Source organism: Hyperolius riggenbachi, chromosome 9, assembly GCF_040937935.1.
Source record: "Hyperolius riggenbachi isolate aHypRig1 chromosome 9, aHypRig1.pri, whole genome shotgun sequence".
Lineage (NCBI taxonomy): Eukaryota > Metazoa > Chordata > Amphibia > Anura > Hyperoliidae > Hyperolius > Hyperolius riggenbachi.
The window spans coordinates 86,053,964-86,071,675 of NC_090654.1; the positions used below are offsets into that span (position 1 = coordinate 86,053,964).

Here is a 17,712-nt window from a genome sequence, read left to right on the forward strand (position 1 = left end):
GACTCCGACTAGTACTGCAAAGTACTTAAAGATGTATACCTTTCTGTAGCTTGTGCCCTTTCATTTGATGCCTGAATCGCCATTCTACACCAAATAGTTTTCGTTCGATTTCAATAAAAAAAATAAATTGCGGCTGCCATCTTGGCTATGTTAAAACTTCCGGGTCACCCCTGTCTTCTCTGTTAGAGAAGTGCATCACTGAATGAAGCAGCAAGAGGAAGGGACACGCATGGCCATTGCAAGAGGCTCCTCCAGAGGGGTCATAGCACAACTTTCTTGGAAGTCGTCTTGCTTAAAGGCATGCCCATGAGAGGTGCTCTGAGTCCCTTTAAGGGCCCTGGGGCTGTGCGGTGCAGTAAACTTACCGCACCCCACTGCAGCCTAATGAAAGTCTATGGCATAGTTCATACTACCCACGTTGTGGCACGCTGCGCCGGAAGTGCCGTATCTAACGCGGACAATCTGCATTGTTAAGAAGGCCTAAAGGTTATGCTGTTGAGTATCTTTTACAGCAGAGAGGAAGTTCTGAGTTCAGGTCCGCTTTAAAGGAGCCATTATGTGATTTAACGCCTCAGCATCCAAACACTGCAGTATTAGTTGTGGGCGAAGATACCCCTTTACAGAATGCAGCAGGAAGTCCTTAAGAGTAGCTTCTAACTGAACAACATTATCTCGAGTTATTTTCAGACATGGGAAAATGGATTAGAAGCTTTTGTGCATCCATTTAATATGTGCTCTATGTGAACTGATCTTTTAAATAAGGGTTTTAGTACATCATTAGCCTCTGACAGGTCGTGATCACCCTGAGCGTTTGCTAATGCCTGCCCAGCTGTGTAACACAAGACACTGACCGCGTATTACTCATAAAAGATGGTTATCTAACCGTTCAATTTCCTGCACTGGGCTCTTCGAGAAAATGACTCGAACAAAAGATTAACCTAGTTCCAGCAAATACGCCTGGAACTTGAGGCCCCCTATATTATTTCTCTAGTGTGCTACAGCCTCATCTCCAGAGAAGATTTAGGTCACTTCATAACCAAGTAGTTACATCTTAATGCCGCCTACCTCATAAGACCATAATGCTAAAAAAGATAACAGGAAGGCTCTTTGGCTGCAAACATTTCAGTCCCGGAAATTAACTTCCTGTGCTTTTGGGATATAACTAAAGCTTCGTACACATGCTAGATAAAACTTGGCTAAATCGGCCGATAACGACCATTTCTGCTGAGAAACCAGTGTTTGTATGGCAGCTGCTGAACCCTCTTGGATCGCTTTGACCGATGGGTCTCCCAACTTACCCCCGCCCACTGCGTGACATCATTCTTGCCCCTGTGTCTTCTGTGAAATAACAGCCGTGTGCGCCAGGTTAGTTGAAGCATGTGTGACTTTGCCACTTTTAAATTCAGCTCTAAAACCCAATAAGCAGAATATCACTAAAATGCATACACCACAGTGTTCTCACCAGAATTTTTCCAGCTGGGTGTCATGAAAAAGAGGCCGGGTGGGGCACAACAGGACAATGCAGGGTCGGCGCAACTGTGTTTACAGCATAGGAGGAAGATGAGGAGGTGAGCTGATGACAGCCGGGTGCTCACCAAAATTAGCTGGGTGGAGCACCCGGATAAAACATCCTGGGTCGAAAACTGCAACGATACTCTTCTGTTTTGGCTATGCAATGCTGTCTGTCAGTGAATTCAGCACATCTTCTTCAATGATTTGCCCTTAACCCTAGCCAATGCCCTTTCCCACATCTCACCCAAACCTCCCTACCATAACTACTAAAACCAACCTCTCCCTACCCTATGCAGTTATCCCAGCCCACCCAATACATGCTCAATCATGACCGATAAAAACAGATACTCACTAGTGGTGGTCATGTCTAGGACAACTCATGGAGAAGAATGTGGTTGGTTTGATCAGCTGATTTGCTGTGATCACATCCTGCTTTAGCAACATGATCATGACTACCCAAATCAGAGACGTGCATATCTATCACGTGACCAAACTGATCACATGCTTCTCCATGAGTTCTCCTAGACATCACCGCCATTAATACTCACCTTTTGTCAATCTTAATGGTAAGTGTTGAGTGTGGAAAATCTAAATGCCTAGTTCCAACATGAACCCCTCACCCCAAAAACAAAATAGCTAAATGCACCAAAGCTAACCCCTGCTGCCAAAACCAAAATTAACCAATGCCACTCTGTTGATTGAGCCGCTAAATTATTCTGGTAACTGGGTGTGTTGCAGGTGAACAGCTCAGAGTGCATGAAATTGGGTGTTTTGGGTGTGCCATTCACCTGTGTACTGTTGTCCTGGTTAAGCAAGTATCAGCTGGCAAATCATCTGCCATGTTGGAAAATCATGGCTAGCTGCAGGCCATTGTTACTTGCCCAGGTAGGTACACAATACTCTGCTCCTGTACTTTACACACCTTTCCTAATTAGAATTAGCTGGCATTTAAAGTGTACCTGAACTCTTGCACAGGACACAAGGAAAATTTAGAGAAATGCACCCTGTATGTATTTAGAGAGTTTAGCCGGTTTAATTCCACTTCATTCGTGTTTGATCACAAGTTGTAATTTGATCTCTCCCCATGTCACATGACTGCCACAGCAGAGATGGCAGATAAGCTTATTTGAAAGCACAGGAGGTTAACAATATGTCTGCCTCCCTGAATCAGTAAGCAGAAACAGTGCAGATTCATTTTAGGATTTGTATCAGCTGTAACAAAGAAATGTTTTTGCTTAAATTTTATGCTGTTGCTTATCCTTTAGAGCACAGAGAAAGTTCTGAGTTCAGGTCCACTTAAAAAAAAAAAAAAAAAAAAAAAAAAAAACTTATTTGCAGTCAGGCGAGGAAAATGCAATCAGAAATGGTATGGGAAGCCGAGGAGCAGGTTAGTCTACTTACTGGGCTGACTGACAGAGCAAAGTACAGGGAGTCTCTGACGTATGAGCACCTGGCGTACGAACGACTCACCAATATGAACAGTCCACCAATCGGTCACAACGCCGTTATCCTGCCACACACTATGCTGGGGACTCCATGTTCAGTGTGCCCCACCCTTGTTCACCTTGCAGAGTATGCGCAGTGTAAGCAGCCTTACACCTGCCCGGGCACCTACAGTGATGAGGGTCCCTGAACACTCACTCTAGTGCCAACTTCTCCTGCATGCCGCGTGCAATTACAATGAGGAAGCAGTAAGAGGTGGTCGCTCATCGCTGGAGGCGCCTGGAGCAGGTGAGAGAAGAACTGCTGATGACACTGCTCATACTCTGCACAGGAGGGGAATGGGGACAGAAGGAGGCACAAGGGGACAGAACAAGGCACAAAGGGGGACAGAAAGACACAGGGGGGCAGAGGTGGCACAGAGGTCACATTGTTTCGACTTATGGTAAGATTCAGGGTAACAACGGACCTACAGTCCCCAGCTCGTTTGTCAGCCGGGGCCTACCTGTATTTAGAAGGTCATTTTACAAAATAGCTTCCATGTCCATTATGTAGGTTACACCAATGTTTAGGAAAGTTTAGCTTTCCTTTAAAAAGCAGAGAATCGGTACTACAACTAAAGAACACTCACACGACTGCGCCGACCACCTTAGGATGGCGGCTCATTCCCAGGTAATCATTGCTGCACCAAACGGACACGGACTTCTTGCTGATCATCGAATCAGAATAATCATCCGCCATGGGGAACACTTGAGCGCGCCGGTTGACAGTTTTGAAGACGCGGTAAGTGTGGTCGTTCTTCTTTTCTTCAATCTTCTTCTCAAAGAATTTGTCATACTGGAAGGTGCGCACAGCTTCAATAATAAAAAAAATAAACAGATATTACACAAGAGCCGAATCATTTCAGGCCAATTACACTACATGTCCAGGGAATGTAGCAATGTTGCAATAGACAGCGACACAGGAAAGGACATCAAATAGTTTTATCACAGAATAAATATGACCTGAGTCACATAAACTATAGCAGTGTCACACCTCTGTGTTCATAATCTGGCCTGGTTTCTAAATGATTTACTCTACCTAATCTTATTTCAGATGTTTTATTAATTGTTTAATAAGCTTACTATTGCAATGCAGAGCAGAAATATAAGACTTTATATATAGTTATCCAAGGCTACTTGTACACGCGCTTGATGAAACTAGGCCAAGGCGGCCATTAATGATCCCTTCTGTTGCTGAGCGCATTCTCTGTACTCATCCTGCGGGCTACTGATGTCTGTACAGACTTGGCCCCACAGGTTACAGTCTTGATGCTTGCCGGGTGACAAACCTTGTGTGTACAAAGCTTTAGACAGACTTTTAATGTAGTTAAAAGGGAACCCTTACGTGACCCAAAGGCTGTCAGTTTAATCTCACCTGAAGCTTCTTCAGCCCCCTGTAGTCCATCAGGTCCCTCGCTGTCCTCCCAGTTTGTGTTCCGCTGCTGTGCCCTTCTGAAAACTGCCCCCCTGTAGTGGGCTACCACACATGCACAGCCAATCGCGCTCCCCTGTCCAGGTGTGTTCTGTGCAGTTTAAAAAAAAAAAAAAAACTTGCAAATGCTCGAGCACAACTCTCCCTGCCACATGGCGGCGCATACTCAGGGGGCTGGAGGAAGCTCCAGGTAAGTTAAACTGAGTGCTTTTGAGTCGCATAGGGTTCCCTTTAAGGAGAATTGTCCAAGCTTTGTTTACTGGTGTAAATAACTCTGTTCATTAGTGAATCTTATGTCCAATAGTAAATTACATAGAAAGTTAAAAACGATAGTTCAAGCTAAATGCATATTAAAAAATTATTTTTTTTTTTAAATTAAAACCCGCTCTTAAAGCAAACCTGAACTGGAAATAAAAAAAGTCTAGAGATATACATTTAAAATGTTCAGCATGTAGCTCTTCATGATTTACTTGTCTGAGAAACACCCTCAGGCCTGGAAACCACTAGAGCGTTTTTTTTTTTAGTTTAGGGAGTGCTTTCAATGGCTAAACACTCTGCCAATGTAAATGGATGGGACAGATTCCATTACAGCGATTGTGATTAAGGAAATCGCAGGACATGCAGCATTTTGGGAGAGTTTCCATTCTAATGAATTGTATAGGAGCAAAATGCCATCATAAATCACTAGCGATTGAGATAGCGCTTTGCGCTTTCCAGTGGGTTCCAGGCCTCAGTGCTTCAGCACATGACAATCGAAACTGAGTAAAAAAGGGCGCAAGAGCCCATACGGAAAAAACGGTGGCGCGCTGGCGCCTACTGTTGAAGCCCCAATTTGCGGTGAAGGAAATTTGGGAGCACATCTACTGAACATTACTGATATTTTACTATGGACTCCAGCAGTAGTAGATCACTAATTGTAGCGATATTCTACTAGCGGCAATCCCCTGCGCCCTTTTTTCCTGTATGCTATCACAAGTGCCTACCACCTAGGATATCAGAGCGCTTACCAGCTTATATGTGACCTGGGGTACAAGGTCTCAGGAGTATAGAAGAACTGTTGTTAAGGAGTAATCATTAGGCTGTACTTCTCTTAGGACTTTGTTACATTTATATGAATTGGTTGTGCTGATTCTTTGTGCGTTTTAAACTCCAGCGATAATTAAGTTTATGTGTAGTAGCAGCAAATAGAACGTTCCTGTTGTATCATATTATTTAAACTGTAATGAGTTAAATTTTATCTTAGAATTGTGCACAGCAGCCATATCAGTGTGATGTAAAATCTTTTTAATACAGCTTCCAACAAATAGAAAAACAGCTTTCATGCTTTTCAGAACTCTGACAGTTTTTTTTACCATTGACTATGATGACCACCCAACAGGGCACGCAGACAGGACTTCTGCTTAGTCTCATTGAAGAACATAAACTAGATTTACCTTTTGGCATGTTATCTTGGAGCAGATGGGACACCAGCTCAGGCTTCTGGTGACGGACTTGGTCCTGAAGTTTCTGCAGCACCCCAATCTTCTTTGGAGGAACGGCGTTTTCCACCGCTGGCTCAGTTGCTGGCGAGCTGCTCAAATCTGAGAACACAAATAGCATCACATGATCCCTCCTGCACACAGGAACCAACGTATGGCGACAAACTGCTTTCTGACTGGAGTTTTATTCACCACAGTGAATGTTGCTTCTGACACCTCTCCTTAAAAGAGAGTAAGTCTGTATTAAAAAAAAAATAAATGCCCCTCGGTATGGAAAAGCCTCTGGATCCTATTGAGGCTTCCCCGACCTTCTTCGTCCCATGGTGATCTCTGTCTGCCCCTCAGAAGGCACAGCAGACAATTTGTCAGGCTGTTCAATATTTACCTTCCCTGGCTCCAGCGGGTCACGCTGTTACGGCTGTCCACTCGGAAAAGGAGAGCGGACCGACTGGGATCGGCTATTACCGCCTATTTCAGAGCAGAGAGCCGCTACTGTGCCTTTGCTGGAGCCGGGAAGGTAAAGGTAAATATTTACACCCCTGCAGTTCGGGGAGCTGTATCGCCGCTGTTGTGAGAGAGGAGGACAGGGGAAGCCTCAAAGGATCCAGAGGCTTCCACCTCCCAAGGCGAGTACCCCCCAGGGGTATTTTTCTTAATACAGATTTTCTTAAAGAACAAGGAAATCCTGAACTCCTGGTGACCAAGACAGAAACCCAACATCATCCATAATATAGTAACATAACTAGTTCATAGCCACTAGCCCTTGAATCTTTTCTCAAGGGAGTATGGAGACAAACTTGACCACCTATGGAGGGAATCTCTACAAGAGAACCATAAAGGCAGTAGCGTAGCTTAGGAGCTCTGGGCCCCAGTGCAATTTTACATTGGGCCCCCTCAAGCACTCTATACATAACAATTGATATGGAGAACCAAAACCTTCCAAGGACAGCTACAGTGCCAGAGAGGTGTAGGCTGGGAAAGAGAGAAGTCTTTATAGGGTTACAACTAGTCAAAGCACATATAGAGGTGATCCTTACCAGCTTAGCACCAATAAAGAGCTACTAAAGCAGCTGAAGGAGGGCCCCTACTAGGGATCTCTGGTCCAGGAGCCCTGGTATGGTTGCAACTTCTGCATCACCCATTGCTACTCCACTCCATAAAGGGCAATATAAATCAGACAAAGCCTGTGATACTTCAGCACAATACTAAATAGGTCACCTATGGGATCAGGTCTAATCAGTAACAGGAAGGAAAGGAAGGAAGGGAAAGAAACTCACAAAAACATACAGGAAGTACTAAGAACAAAGTTGTAATAATTTTTAGTTCTAAATATTGGCTAGAATTTTCCTTTCGTCTTTCTTCTGACTTTTTCTAAGGGTACATTTCTACTAAAAGACAAAGACAAACACAAACACTTATATAGCGCTTTTCTCCTGGCGGACTAAAAGCGCCAGAGCTGCAGCCACTAGGATGTGCTCTATAGGCAGTAGGAGACTTGCCTAAGGTCTCCTGCTGAATAGGTGCTGGCTTAATGAACAGGCAGAGCTGAGATTCGAACCCTGGTCTCCTGTGTCAGAGGCAGAGCCCTTAAAGGAGAACTGTAGTGAGAGGGATATGGAGGCTGCCATGTTTATTTCCTTTTAAGCAATACCAGTTGCCTGGCAGCCCTGCTGGTGTATTTGGCTGAAGAAGTGTCTGAATCACACCAGAAACAAGCATGCAGCTAATCTTGTCATATCTGTCTAATTTGTCAGAAACACCTGATCTGCTGCATGCTTGTTTAGGGCCTATGGCTGAAAGTATTAGAGGCAGAGGATTAGCTGAATAGCCAGGCAACTGGTATTGCTTAAAAGGAAATAAATATGGCAGCCTCCATATCCCCCTCACTACAGTTCTCCTTTAACCATTACACTATCCAGCCAGCCAGCACTAGAAGCATGCGATTCGCAAGTAATTTTTTGGATGCGAAATTCGCATATGCATCCGTTTTTTTTGTATGTGCAAATTTATTTAAAAAGTACAGGGTCTAATTAAAATTAATGTGAAGGGCCTTTTCCCCAGCCGACTCTGGATCACCCAGCTTCCCTTTCTTCACTTGCGATGAAGCAAAAAACACAGCATGCAACACTGTATGTCCCAACTGCACCGCAATCACACCCCTGTAACAAGGAGGCTTGCACCATTCCTCCTCCAAGCACTGAGCTACAAGGGACACATAGAATTATACAAGCATGTTTCATCAGACCACATACACCCTAGAAAATATGTGTAAGGGCTGGAACCCACTAGAGGCATTTTATTGAGCGTTTAGGGAGCGTTTCAAAATGCTAGCGATTTCCCTAAATGCTCAGCTAATGTTAATGAATGGCCAAATTCCACTGGAGCGATTGCGATTAGCAAAATAGCAAACGCAGGACATGCAGCATTTTTGAGCATTTGCGTTTCTGCAATGTAAAGTATATAAACGCTGGCATAATCACTCATGAAACTCTATACAGAGCGATTTTTAATTACTGCATACTGTAAAAAAAAAATTAAAATTAACTGAAAGGACCAATCAGAGTTAAAATTGCAAATCGCTACACAATCACTGGCAAAACACTTATTTACACTTTTTAAAATCACTACCAAAATCGCCAGAAAATGCTCATGAAACCGCTTACAAAACGCTCATTAAAGGTTTGTGGTGGGTTCCAGGCCTGATAATGGTTCCACAATAAACTCAATAAAGGCTGCACTTCAAATCTCCTTGAATGATGCCATACTGTCCTCTGGCTTCAGCAGGGTCATACACCTGGAAAAAGCACACAGCTGGCAGACAGAGATCACAGATCTGAATACTTGATCTGGGTAGAGGACAACACACTGAAAATGAATCCAGCATACATGCAAACTTAAAGGGACACTGTGGGGGAGGGGGGGGAAGTCAGGGGAAGAGGAGTTGAACTTACCCGGGGCTTCTAACGATCCCCCGCAGACATCCTGTGCCCGCGCAGCCACTCACCGATGCTCCGGCCCCGCCTCCAGTTCACTTCTGGAATTTCAGACTTTAAAGTCTGAAAACTACTGCGCCTGCGTTGCTGTGTCCTCGATCCCGCTGATGTCACCAGGAGCGTACTGCGCAGGCCCAGTATGGTCTGTGTCTGCGCAGTACGCTCCTGGTGATATCAGTGGGACGGAGTACACGGCAACACAGGTGCAGTGGTTTTCAGACTTTAAAGTCTGAAATTCCAGAAGTGAACCGGAGGCGGGGCCGGAGCATCGGTGAGTGGCTGCGTGGGCACAGGATGTCTGCGGGGGATCGTTAGAAGCCCCGGGTAAGTTCAACTCATTTTTCCCCGACCCCCCTACAGTATCCCTTTAATGCCTCCTTCCATCTGAGTACATTTGAAATCGGCGCCGGTAGCCTTGGGCGCAGTATACAGCGGTATATGGCTGATCCTGCTTCTGCACAAGTCCGGGCCGTTTTAATTACTATTCCCCCTCCAGGCCGCCATGGATAGTGGGGGAATGAAATAAATTCGGCTTCCAGGGATTGCTGGAGGCCGAATTATTGTGTTTTTTAAGCAACTTCGGCTCCGTCTTCTGACGGAGCCGACGTTACTCACTGAGCGCCGCTATAGACTGATTCCCATTACAGTCTATGGCTGCGCCCAAATCTAGCAGCGCTGAAAAGCACTGCTCCGTTCCATCTTGCTAGCGGGTAAGATAAGGACACTATGAGCAGAAGGTAATTTGAAGAGTTTACACAGTGATGCAAGACTGTTGCCTAGGGTGATATTTGCTTTGGGAGGGATAGTAATAATGAGACAACACTAGGAAAACACTGAGCTGGCTTTTTTTATATACATCATATTTCTCCTAAATCTGACTGGAATCACTAAAACAACAGGATAGATGAGCAAAATAAGTAATTTCTTTTTAGTTAATATGGAATTTCAACCCACTTTAATTCCGGTCTAGGTTTGAACTGACATTCAAATCCTTGCACAATCTGGGCCATTGATACCTGAAAGACTTGTAACTGCATCACCCCCCCCCCCCCCCCCCCCACACACACAATCTTAGATCAAAAGGATGTAATAACTGGGTCACCCCCAGATCCACCTCAAAACCTTTAGTAACAGAGCCTTCTGTCATGCTGCCCCTACACTTTGGAACTCCCTGCCACACCCAATCAGGAAAAGCGCCATCCCTGGAAGCATTTAAGTCCCAAATTAAAATCCACCTGCTTAGTCTGGCATTTATGAGCATCTGACTATTCCCTCTGTAACAGTCCAGCCTGCAACCCTGCATTGATCCCAGACATATTTATGCACTTTGAGTCATATGGGAGAAATATCGCTTTACAAATGTTATTGTATTGTATACTAATGTTCTCCGAGCTCAGTGAATGAATCTGTGGCTGACTCAGTGCTCAGGAATCTGAGGCTGCTCTTCCCTCAGATAATAGAATGAAGTCCTCTATCAGCCTGAATATCAGAACAGCTGCCTTTGATTGTTGTATTTAGTGTTCTCTTCAGAAGCTGGAATGCATGTGGAATGTGAAAACGATGTCACTGTCAGCGGCTGGCAGAAGCAGGACTCACCTTTTCTCAGGCTTTGCATCTCCTGCACGTCCTCCTGTAACGCAAGACTGGCCATGCGGAATACGCTGCTGCTCTCCTGGGTCAGCTGGGCCGCCAGGAAGGGACACTTGGAGGCGCTTTGATTGCTGGTGACTCCTGCATGGTCTGCGGGAAGCTGGGGGGCTGAGTCCTTCACAATCTGATCACCTGAAGCAGAAACACAGAAATGACAGGTTCATTCTATCGTGACACAAACAGTAAGTCAGGATTGGCAGCGCTTGACATTTATACAAAAAATAAATAAAATATGAAGCTGTTCCAAGCAGTAGATTTTTTACATGTCCCCATCTCAGAACACCTAATATTACCTGGCTGGCCACTTTGGGCAATACACAGTTTTATTTGCTCCAGTTCTTCAAGGGTTACTCCACCTAAACCTGATATTTCAGTATGATAGGGATAAATAGGGACACCCAGATGTGAATAAAACTGAGTTATAAACACTTATAAAAACAAAAAAGATTTAGCACAGACAACGGGTTTTAAGGGTCACAGCCCGGTTCCTCAGGCGCCAGCAAAAGTGCCAAACAAGGTGCCTAATGCTCCTGGCTGTTCCTGGTTTGGCACTTTTATTGGCCTGAGGAAGCGGGCTGTCACCCGTGAAACAGGTTGCCAGTGCTAAATAAATTTGTTTTTGTCATATGAGACTATCCTCATTGAGGTAAGCCACCTCACCTTTTTTTTCGTTTTCATTATTATTGTTTTATTCACATCTGGGCACCCCTCTTTATACCTATTGTGCTTTTGTACCCTCCACGCCGCCAAGGTTGGAGGGGTTCCTCTCAGGCTCCCCGTGGCTCACACCTCATTAGAGTCAGTCAGTCTTTTCTACCAAGGACCGCACCTAATCCAGTTTGGACACCCCAAGTGGAGTGTTTTACTGTCCACACCTGCTTCGAGTGGTTGGTTGCCCCTACTGCAACCTACCTTTGTGAGTAGCCCCTTTTGTCTATTATTTCTCCTCAATTTCTAATAACATACTACGCTATCTGGGCTCTCGTTGTCTCTGTATCTTTTATTCCTATAGGGTGTCAAGACACCCCACCTTCATACTGATATTTCAGTGTTGCTGCTGGAGGGTTCAATAACAACTCAGGGATGGGCTAAAAAAAAAACCTAGTTAGATGATATCACTAAGCAGCATAGAGGTGTAGAGACTAGCAGCCTCTCCTTGCAGTGCTGGAGTTTAAAGGGTATAAACTCAGCCAGAACAGTATCTGTATGGAGTTTGTATGTCCCCCCCCGTGTGTGTTTGGCTGTCCTCTGGCCATTCTGGTTTCCTCCCACATTCCAAAAACACACTGGTATGTTAATGGTTTCCCAAGAATCAGCTCTTAGGCCTGGTGCACACCAAAAACCGCTAGCAGATCCGCAAAATGCTAGCAGATTTTGAAACGCTTTTTGTTATTTTTCTGTAGCGTTTCAGCTAGCGTTTTGCGGTTTTGTGAAGCGTTTTTGGTGTAGTAGATTTCATGTATTGTTACAGTAAAGCTGTTACTGAACAGCTACTGTAACAAAAACACCTGCAAAACCGCTCTGAACTGGCGTTTTTCAGAGCGGTTTGCGTTTTTCCTATACTTAACATTGAGGCAGAAACGCATCCACAATCCAAAAAATGCCTCACCCCGGGAGTATGCGTTTCTGCAAAACGCCTCCCGCTCTGGTGTGAACCACCCCATTGAGTTAGGCCCAGTGCACACCGAGCGGTTTTTGGAGCGATCCGCCGGCCGCATCCGCCTCTAAAAACGCTTGTCTAATGTATTGCAATGGGATGGTGCACACCGGCGGTTTGCGGTTTTTGCCAAGCCGCAAACGCGCCTCCTGTTGCGCGTTTGCGGTTTTCGGAAGCGTTTCGTCCTCAATGTAAAGTATAGGAAAAACGCAAACCGCTCTGAAAAACGCTAGTTCAGAGCGGTTTGCCAGGCATTTTTGTTACAGTAGCTGTTCAGTAACAGCTTTTACTGTAACAATATGTGTAATCTGCTACACAAAAACGCACGCAAAACCGCTAGGTATGTTTAGAAAACCTCTCTAAACATACCTAGAATCGCTCTGAAATCATCTCCCAAAACCGCTAGCGTATTGCGGATCTGCTAGCGGTTTTGGTGTGCACTGGGCCATACATTGACCAAGCGGATCCGGAGCCGCAAGCGGCTGCAGAAACGCTGAAAAAGCCGCTCTGGTGTGCACCAGCCCTCAAAGCACACCTACAACAAAAATTAAAAGAAAAAAATACCTCAGTGGCAGGGAGCCCCTAGTCCAGAGGCTTCACCAGTTTTCTTATAGCTCGCGGCTCCAGGGCTGGGTCTCTTTATATTTGACAAGAGCTTGGCGAGTACATTTCTTTTGACCACACTCCTATGTACAAGAGCATTCAGAGTGGGCATGTGCGAGTAAGGTCCGCACGTGCCCAGTAGAACAAAGCTGCTTGTGCATGCTCCCCCCTCCCAAAGTCACAGGTTTGCTTTATAAACCATGGCAGGAACACTTGCATATGACTATAGTAGGGAATAAGCCTGGTACTAGATTAAAGGCTGCTGATAATGACTTCCTCAGCCAATAATGCAGTGTGTGTATAGCAGCCCCCGACCGCCGCTTGGCTAGTGTTCTGCCAGGTGGATCAACTTGGTCGAGTGACGGTCGCTAGCTCTATTCTCGCTGCTTACCCTGCCTACCATGTGGCGTCACATAGGCACCACACTCCATCATCCCTCCGCCCCCCACATTGCAACAGAACGTGTAGTTAGCATGTTAGCCAACTATGGGCTAGATTCACAAAGTGGTGCTAAACCAGTTAGAGACTTTAGGCGGGATAACCATTGCACCACGCTGGTGAAAAGCCAGTTTAGGCGTGATAAGTTTAGATAAGTTTAGATAAGTTTAGATCGCTCGCAAAGTCCCGCACGCAAAGCAGCGCCATTAAACTCTATGCGAAGTGCACCAGACTTTGGTAGCGCAAAAAACTTTTGATCAGCTGTGCACTGCGGTGCTAACACAGTTGGTGCTATAGTTATCACGCCTAAACTTATCACACCTAGGGCCTGATTCACAAAGTGGTGCTAACAGTTAGCACGCTGGTGAAAAGCCCTTTATCATGCCTAAACTCAGTTTAGGCATGATAAGTTTAGGTGTGATAAGTTTAGGCATGTTAAGTTTAGGTGTGATAAGTTTTTAGGCATGATAAGCTTAAGCACCAACTGGGTTAGAACCGCAGTGCACAGCTGATCAAAAGTTTTGCGCTAGCAAAGTTTGTTGCACTTTGCATAGAGTTTAATGGCGCTGCTTTGCGTGCGGGACTTTGCGTGCGATCTAAACTTAGCATGCCTAAACTTATCACGCCTAAACTGGCTTTTCACCAGCGTGGTGCAATGGTTATCACGCCTAAAGTCTCTAACTGGGTTAGCACCGCTTTGTGAATCGAGCCCCTAAACTGAGTTTAGGCGTGATAAAGGGCTTTTCACCAGCGTGCTAACTGTTAGCACCGCTTTCTGAATCAAGCCTTATGTGTCTGTACAGCATCAGCCCAGAGATGTTGTCTGAGGGATTGGGTCTCAATCCCCATCGGGCGACATCAATGGAGAGATGGCACAGGCCTTTAGAGTGTGAATGCCAGTGAGGGACAGGAATATGTAGTAAAATGCAGTGGACAATGTCAGCACTATACAGGTGAATAAATATACAGGTGAAAAATAATAAGGATAACAATTAACACCATCAAGCCAGTAATGTAATTACTTCCTCCTGCTCCCAACAACCCAGCAATTACAGTGTGATCTTCAGAGATAGCCTCCTTAAATATCCTGAATTAGATGGGAGGAAGTTAAGTTTGGGCGGCAGCTCTCCATAGCCTGCCAAGGACACCCGTGATGTCATTCGCAAAATACAAGAAGCAACATATCCAAACTGAAATGAAGGTTATTAGGAATTTTTTAGACTGTTACACTGTTATGTAAATCAAACTGTCCATATGCTTCAAAGGACCCTGAACTGAGAGGGATAAGGAGGCTGACATATTTATTTCCTCTTAAACAATACAGATTGCCTGGATGTCCTGCTGAGCTTCTGTCTAGCAATAGTCCCTGAACAAGCATGTAGATCAGAGAGTTGGAAACAGCTGTTTTCCCCACAATGTAACAAGGCTCCCAGTAGGAGGTCAGTACCTCAGTGCTGGGAGGCACTGACTTCACACTGATGATCCGTATGAAAAAGGGAATGAAGTTCTCCTGTGAAAGGGGTATCAGCTACTGATTGAGACGAAGTTCAATTCTTGGTTACGGTTTCTCTTTGAGACTGAGATGGTTGTTAACAACAGACTATAATCCGGTGTGTGCACAGCAGCCCCCAACGAATGGCCATCGCTTGGCTACCGATCAACTCAGTGGATTAACTCAGCCAAGCAACAGCCAATTGCTTTGTCCGTGCTGCTTGCCCCACCCGTCGTGTGGGATCACGAGTGTGCACTCCGTCGTCCCTCCTCCTTCCTGTACAGGAGCAGGACCTGTTAACTGTACAGCTGCTATGCGTCTGTATAGTCTGGCCCATCGATGTTGCCCCCGAGATCATCTCACGATCCCCAACGGGTAACATCACTCATCCTGTGTGTACGAGCCTTTAGAATACATGCAGGCTTCATACACAACCATGTAGCGAATTTCTATACAGCAGGAGGAGATGGCAGCACTTCACAAGAGAGGCTGCATCATGACCAACTGCATGGCTGTGCAGAGCCTAAATATAAATATAGGCAGGTTACACAACTTGCATTCAAAACAGATTCAACAAAATGGAGGATTGCGCAAAAGGTGGATCGGCGCATCACCAGGCCGCGTCCGAATGGCCTCGAATCAGAGGTGCGCTGAGCCCCCCCCCCCCAGATAACTGCAAACGCCTGCAAATGGAGGATGTTGGCTTCCAAAACAGTTTGCATGCAGAGTGTTCTGTATTAGACTCTTCCACAGCGTTGAGGGATTCTCATGGAAGAGACCCTAACCTCTAACAAAAAACCATTGTGTGAAACTAGGGGCAGCTGGCCATAAAATGGTTTACACATTAGGCTGGCCTCTAGGAGGCTTTGCACACCTTTGTTGGGAGTCATTTCAGGTGCAGCCTGGTGAAAAGCGCTGCCAATTTCTCTCCGTTCCCATGTAGTAAATTTGTTTTTGTGGATATTGAGGTGGTGCGGGGGGGGGGGGGGGGCACATTCATTATGAACTAATAGAGAATTTATATAATCCAGACTTCCGCAGAGGAAGCCTAGTCCTGTTTTCGCTGGTTTACTGACACAGGAAAATAATGACAGTCAAGGAAGATGTACATGGCACTGTGTCAGCAATTTAAAGAGAAACTCCGACCAATAATTGAACTTCATCCCGATCAGTAGCTGATACCTTTTTTTTTACATGAGAAATCTATTCCTTTTCACAAACGGATCATCAGGGGGCTCTGCATGGCTGATATTGTGGTGAAACCCCACCCACCAGAAACTCTGAGGACCATGGTACCCCTGGCAGTTTCCTGTCTGTGAACCCTGTTACATTGTGGGAAATAGCTGTTTACAGCTGTTTCCAACTGCCAAAAAAGCAAGCAGCAGCTACATCACTGCCAGCAGTAAAAATATCACCATGTGATAAATGTCAGAATGTAAATAAGGGATTTAAAATATTTTACAATGGGCAAACACTGACTAAATCATTTATACATAATTATTGTAAAAATGAAGCACTTTTTTTATTACATTATTTTCACCGGAGTTCCTCTTTAAGGGTGCTGACTGGAATTTAAACATAATCCAGCATGGAAAAAAAAAAAAAAAAAAAAAAAAAAAAAGCACATACCAACAAAAGATCCCTTGGCACACAAATCTGAGCTCTACACTCGCCTCTTTATTAAACTAGCATCACCCCCAGTGACTCAGCAATTATCAAACACAAGAAAGGGTTCAGGAAAGTTTCATAAGAAATAAATAAATAAAAAAAAGTCTGGCACTAATATCTGAAGAGTAAACTGAGCTGAACTGCCTGGGATTGATCTCGGTTTACATCATAATGCGCAGATTGCACAGACAGTGGCCTTGAGCGGTTTTCAGAGATAAGGATTAGTGGAAATGTGACTGAGGGAACACAGTGTAGACACCACCCAGCAGCGTGATCTCACCTCTCCCCGAGTCACTCAGGTAATTCAGGTGCAACCAGCAAAACTCACCTAACCTAGGATAGCAATGCCAGGCCCACACTAGTGTGGAAATAGCAGGCCATGAGAAGTGTGCTTTGTGAGGTGGGGGGGGGGATTCATACCCCGGCTGAGGTGGGGGGGGATTCATACCCCGGCTGAGGTGGGGGGGATTCATACCCCGGCTGAGGTGGGGGGGGGGGGGGGGATTCATACCCCGGCTGAGGTGGTTCATACCCCGGCTGAGGTGGGGGGGGGGGGGGGATTCATACCCCGGCTGAGGTGGGGGGGGGGGGGGATTCATACCCCGGCTGAGGTGGGGGGGGGGGGATTCATACCCCGGCTGAGGTGGGGGGGGGGGATTCATACCCCGGCTGAGGTGGGGGGGGGGATTCATACCCCGGCTGAGGTGGGGGGGGGGGGGGATTCATACCCCGGCTGAGGTGGGGGGGGGGGGGATTCATACCCCGGCTGAGGTGTGGGGGGGGATTCATACCCCGGCTGAGGTGGGGGGGGGATTCATACCCCGGCTGAGGTGGGGGGGGGATTCATACCCCGGCTGAGGTGGGGGGGGGGATTCATACCCCGGCTGAGGTGGGGGGGGGGGGGATTCATACCCCGGCTGAGGTGGGGGGGGGATTCATACCCCGGCTGAGGTGGGGGGGGGGGATTCATACCCCGGCTGAGGTGGGGGGGGGATTCATACCCCGGCTGAGGTGGGGGGGGGATTCATACCCCGGCTGAGGTGGGGGGATTCATACCCCGGCTGAGGTGGGGGGGATTCATACCCTGGCTGAGGTGGGGGGATTCATACCCTGGCTGAGGTGGGGGATTCATACCCTGGCTGAGGTGGGGGATTCATACCCTGGCTGAGGTGGGGGATTCATACCCTGGCTGAGGTGGGGGATTCATACCCTGGCTGAGGTGGGGGATTCATACCCTGGCTGAGGTGGGGGATTCATACCCTGGCTGAGGTGGGGGATTCATACCCTGGCTGAGGTGGGGGATTCATA

General features: G+C 46.3%; 1 protein-coding gene across 2 annotated transcripts in view; it reads right to left on the reverse strand.

The window, feature by feature from the left end:
• ALAS1 (5'-aminolevulinate synthase 1) overlaps positions 1-17,712 on the reverse strand; it is a 48,926-nt gene that overhangs the window by 17,242 nt on the left and 13,972 nt on the right. For both annotated transcript variants that reach the window (XM_068253149.1, XM_068253148.1), the window contains exons 3-5: positions 10,493-10,678; positions 5,859-6,005; positions 3,584-3,806 (exon numbers count right to left, since the gene is read on the reverse strand). In XM_068253149.1, the coding sequence (XP_068109250.1) occupies positions 3,584-3,806; positions 5,859-6,005; positions 10,493-10,678 (556 nt within the window). The remainder of the gene's footprint in view (positions 1-3,583; positions 3,807-5,858; positions 6,006-10,492; positions 10,679-17,712) is intronic.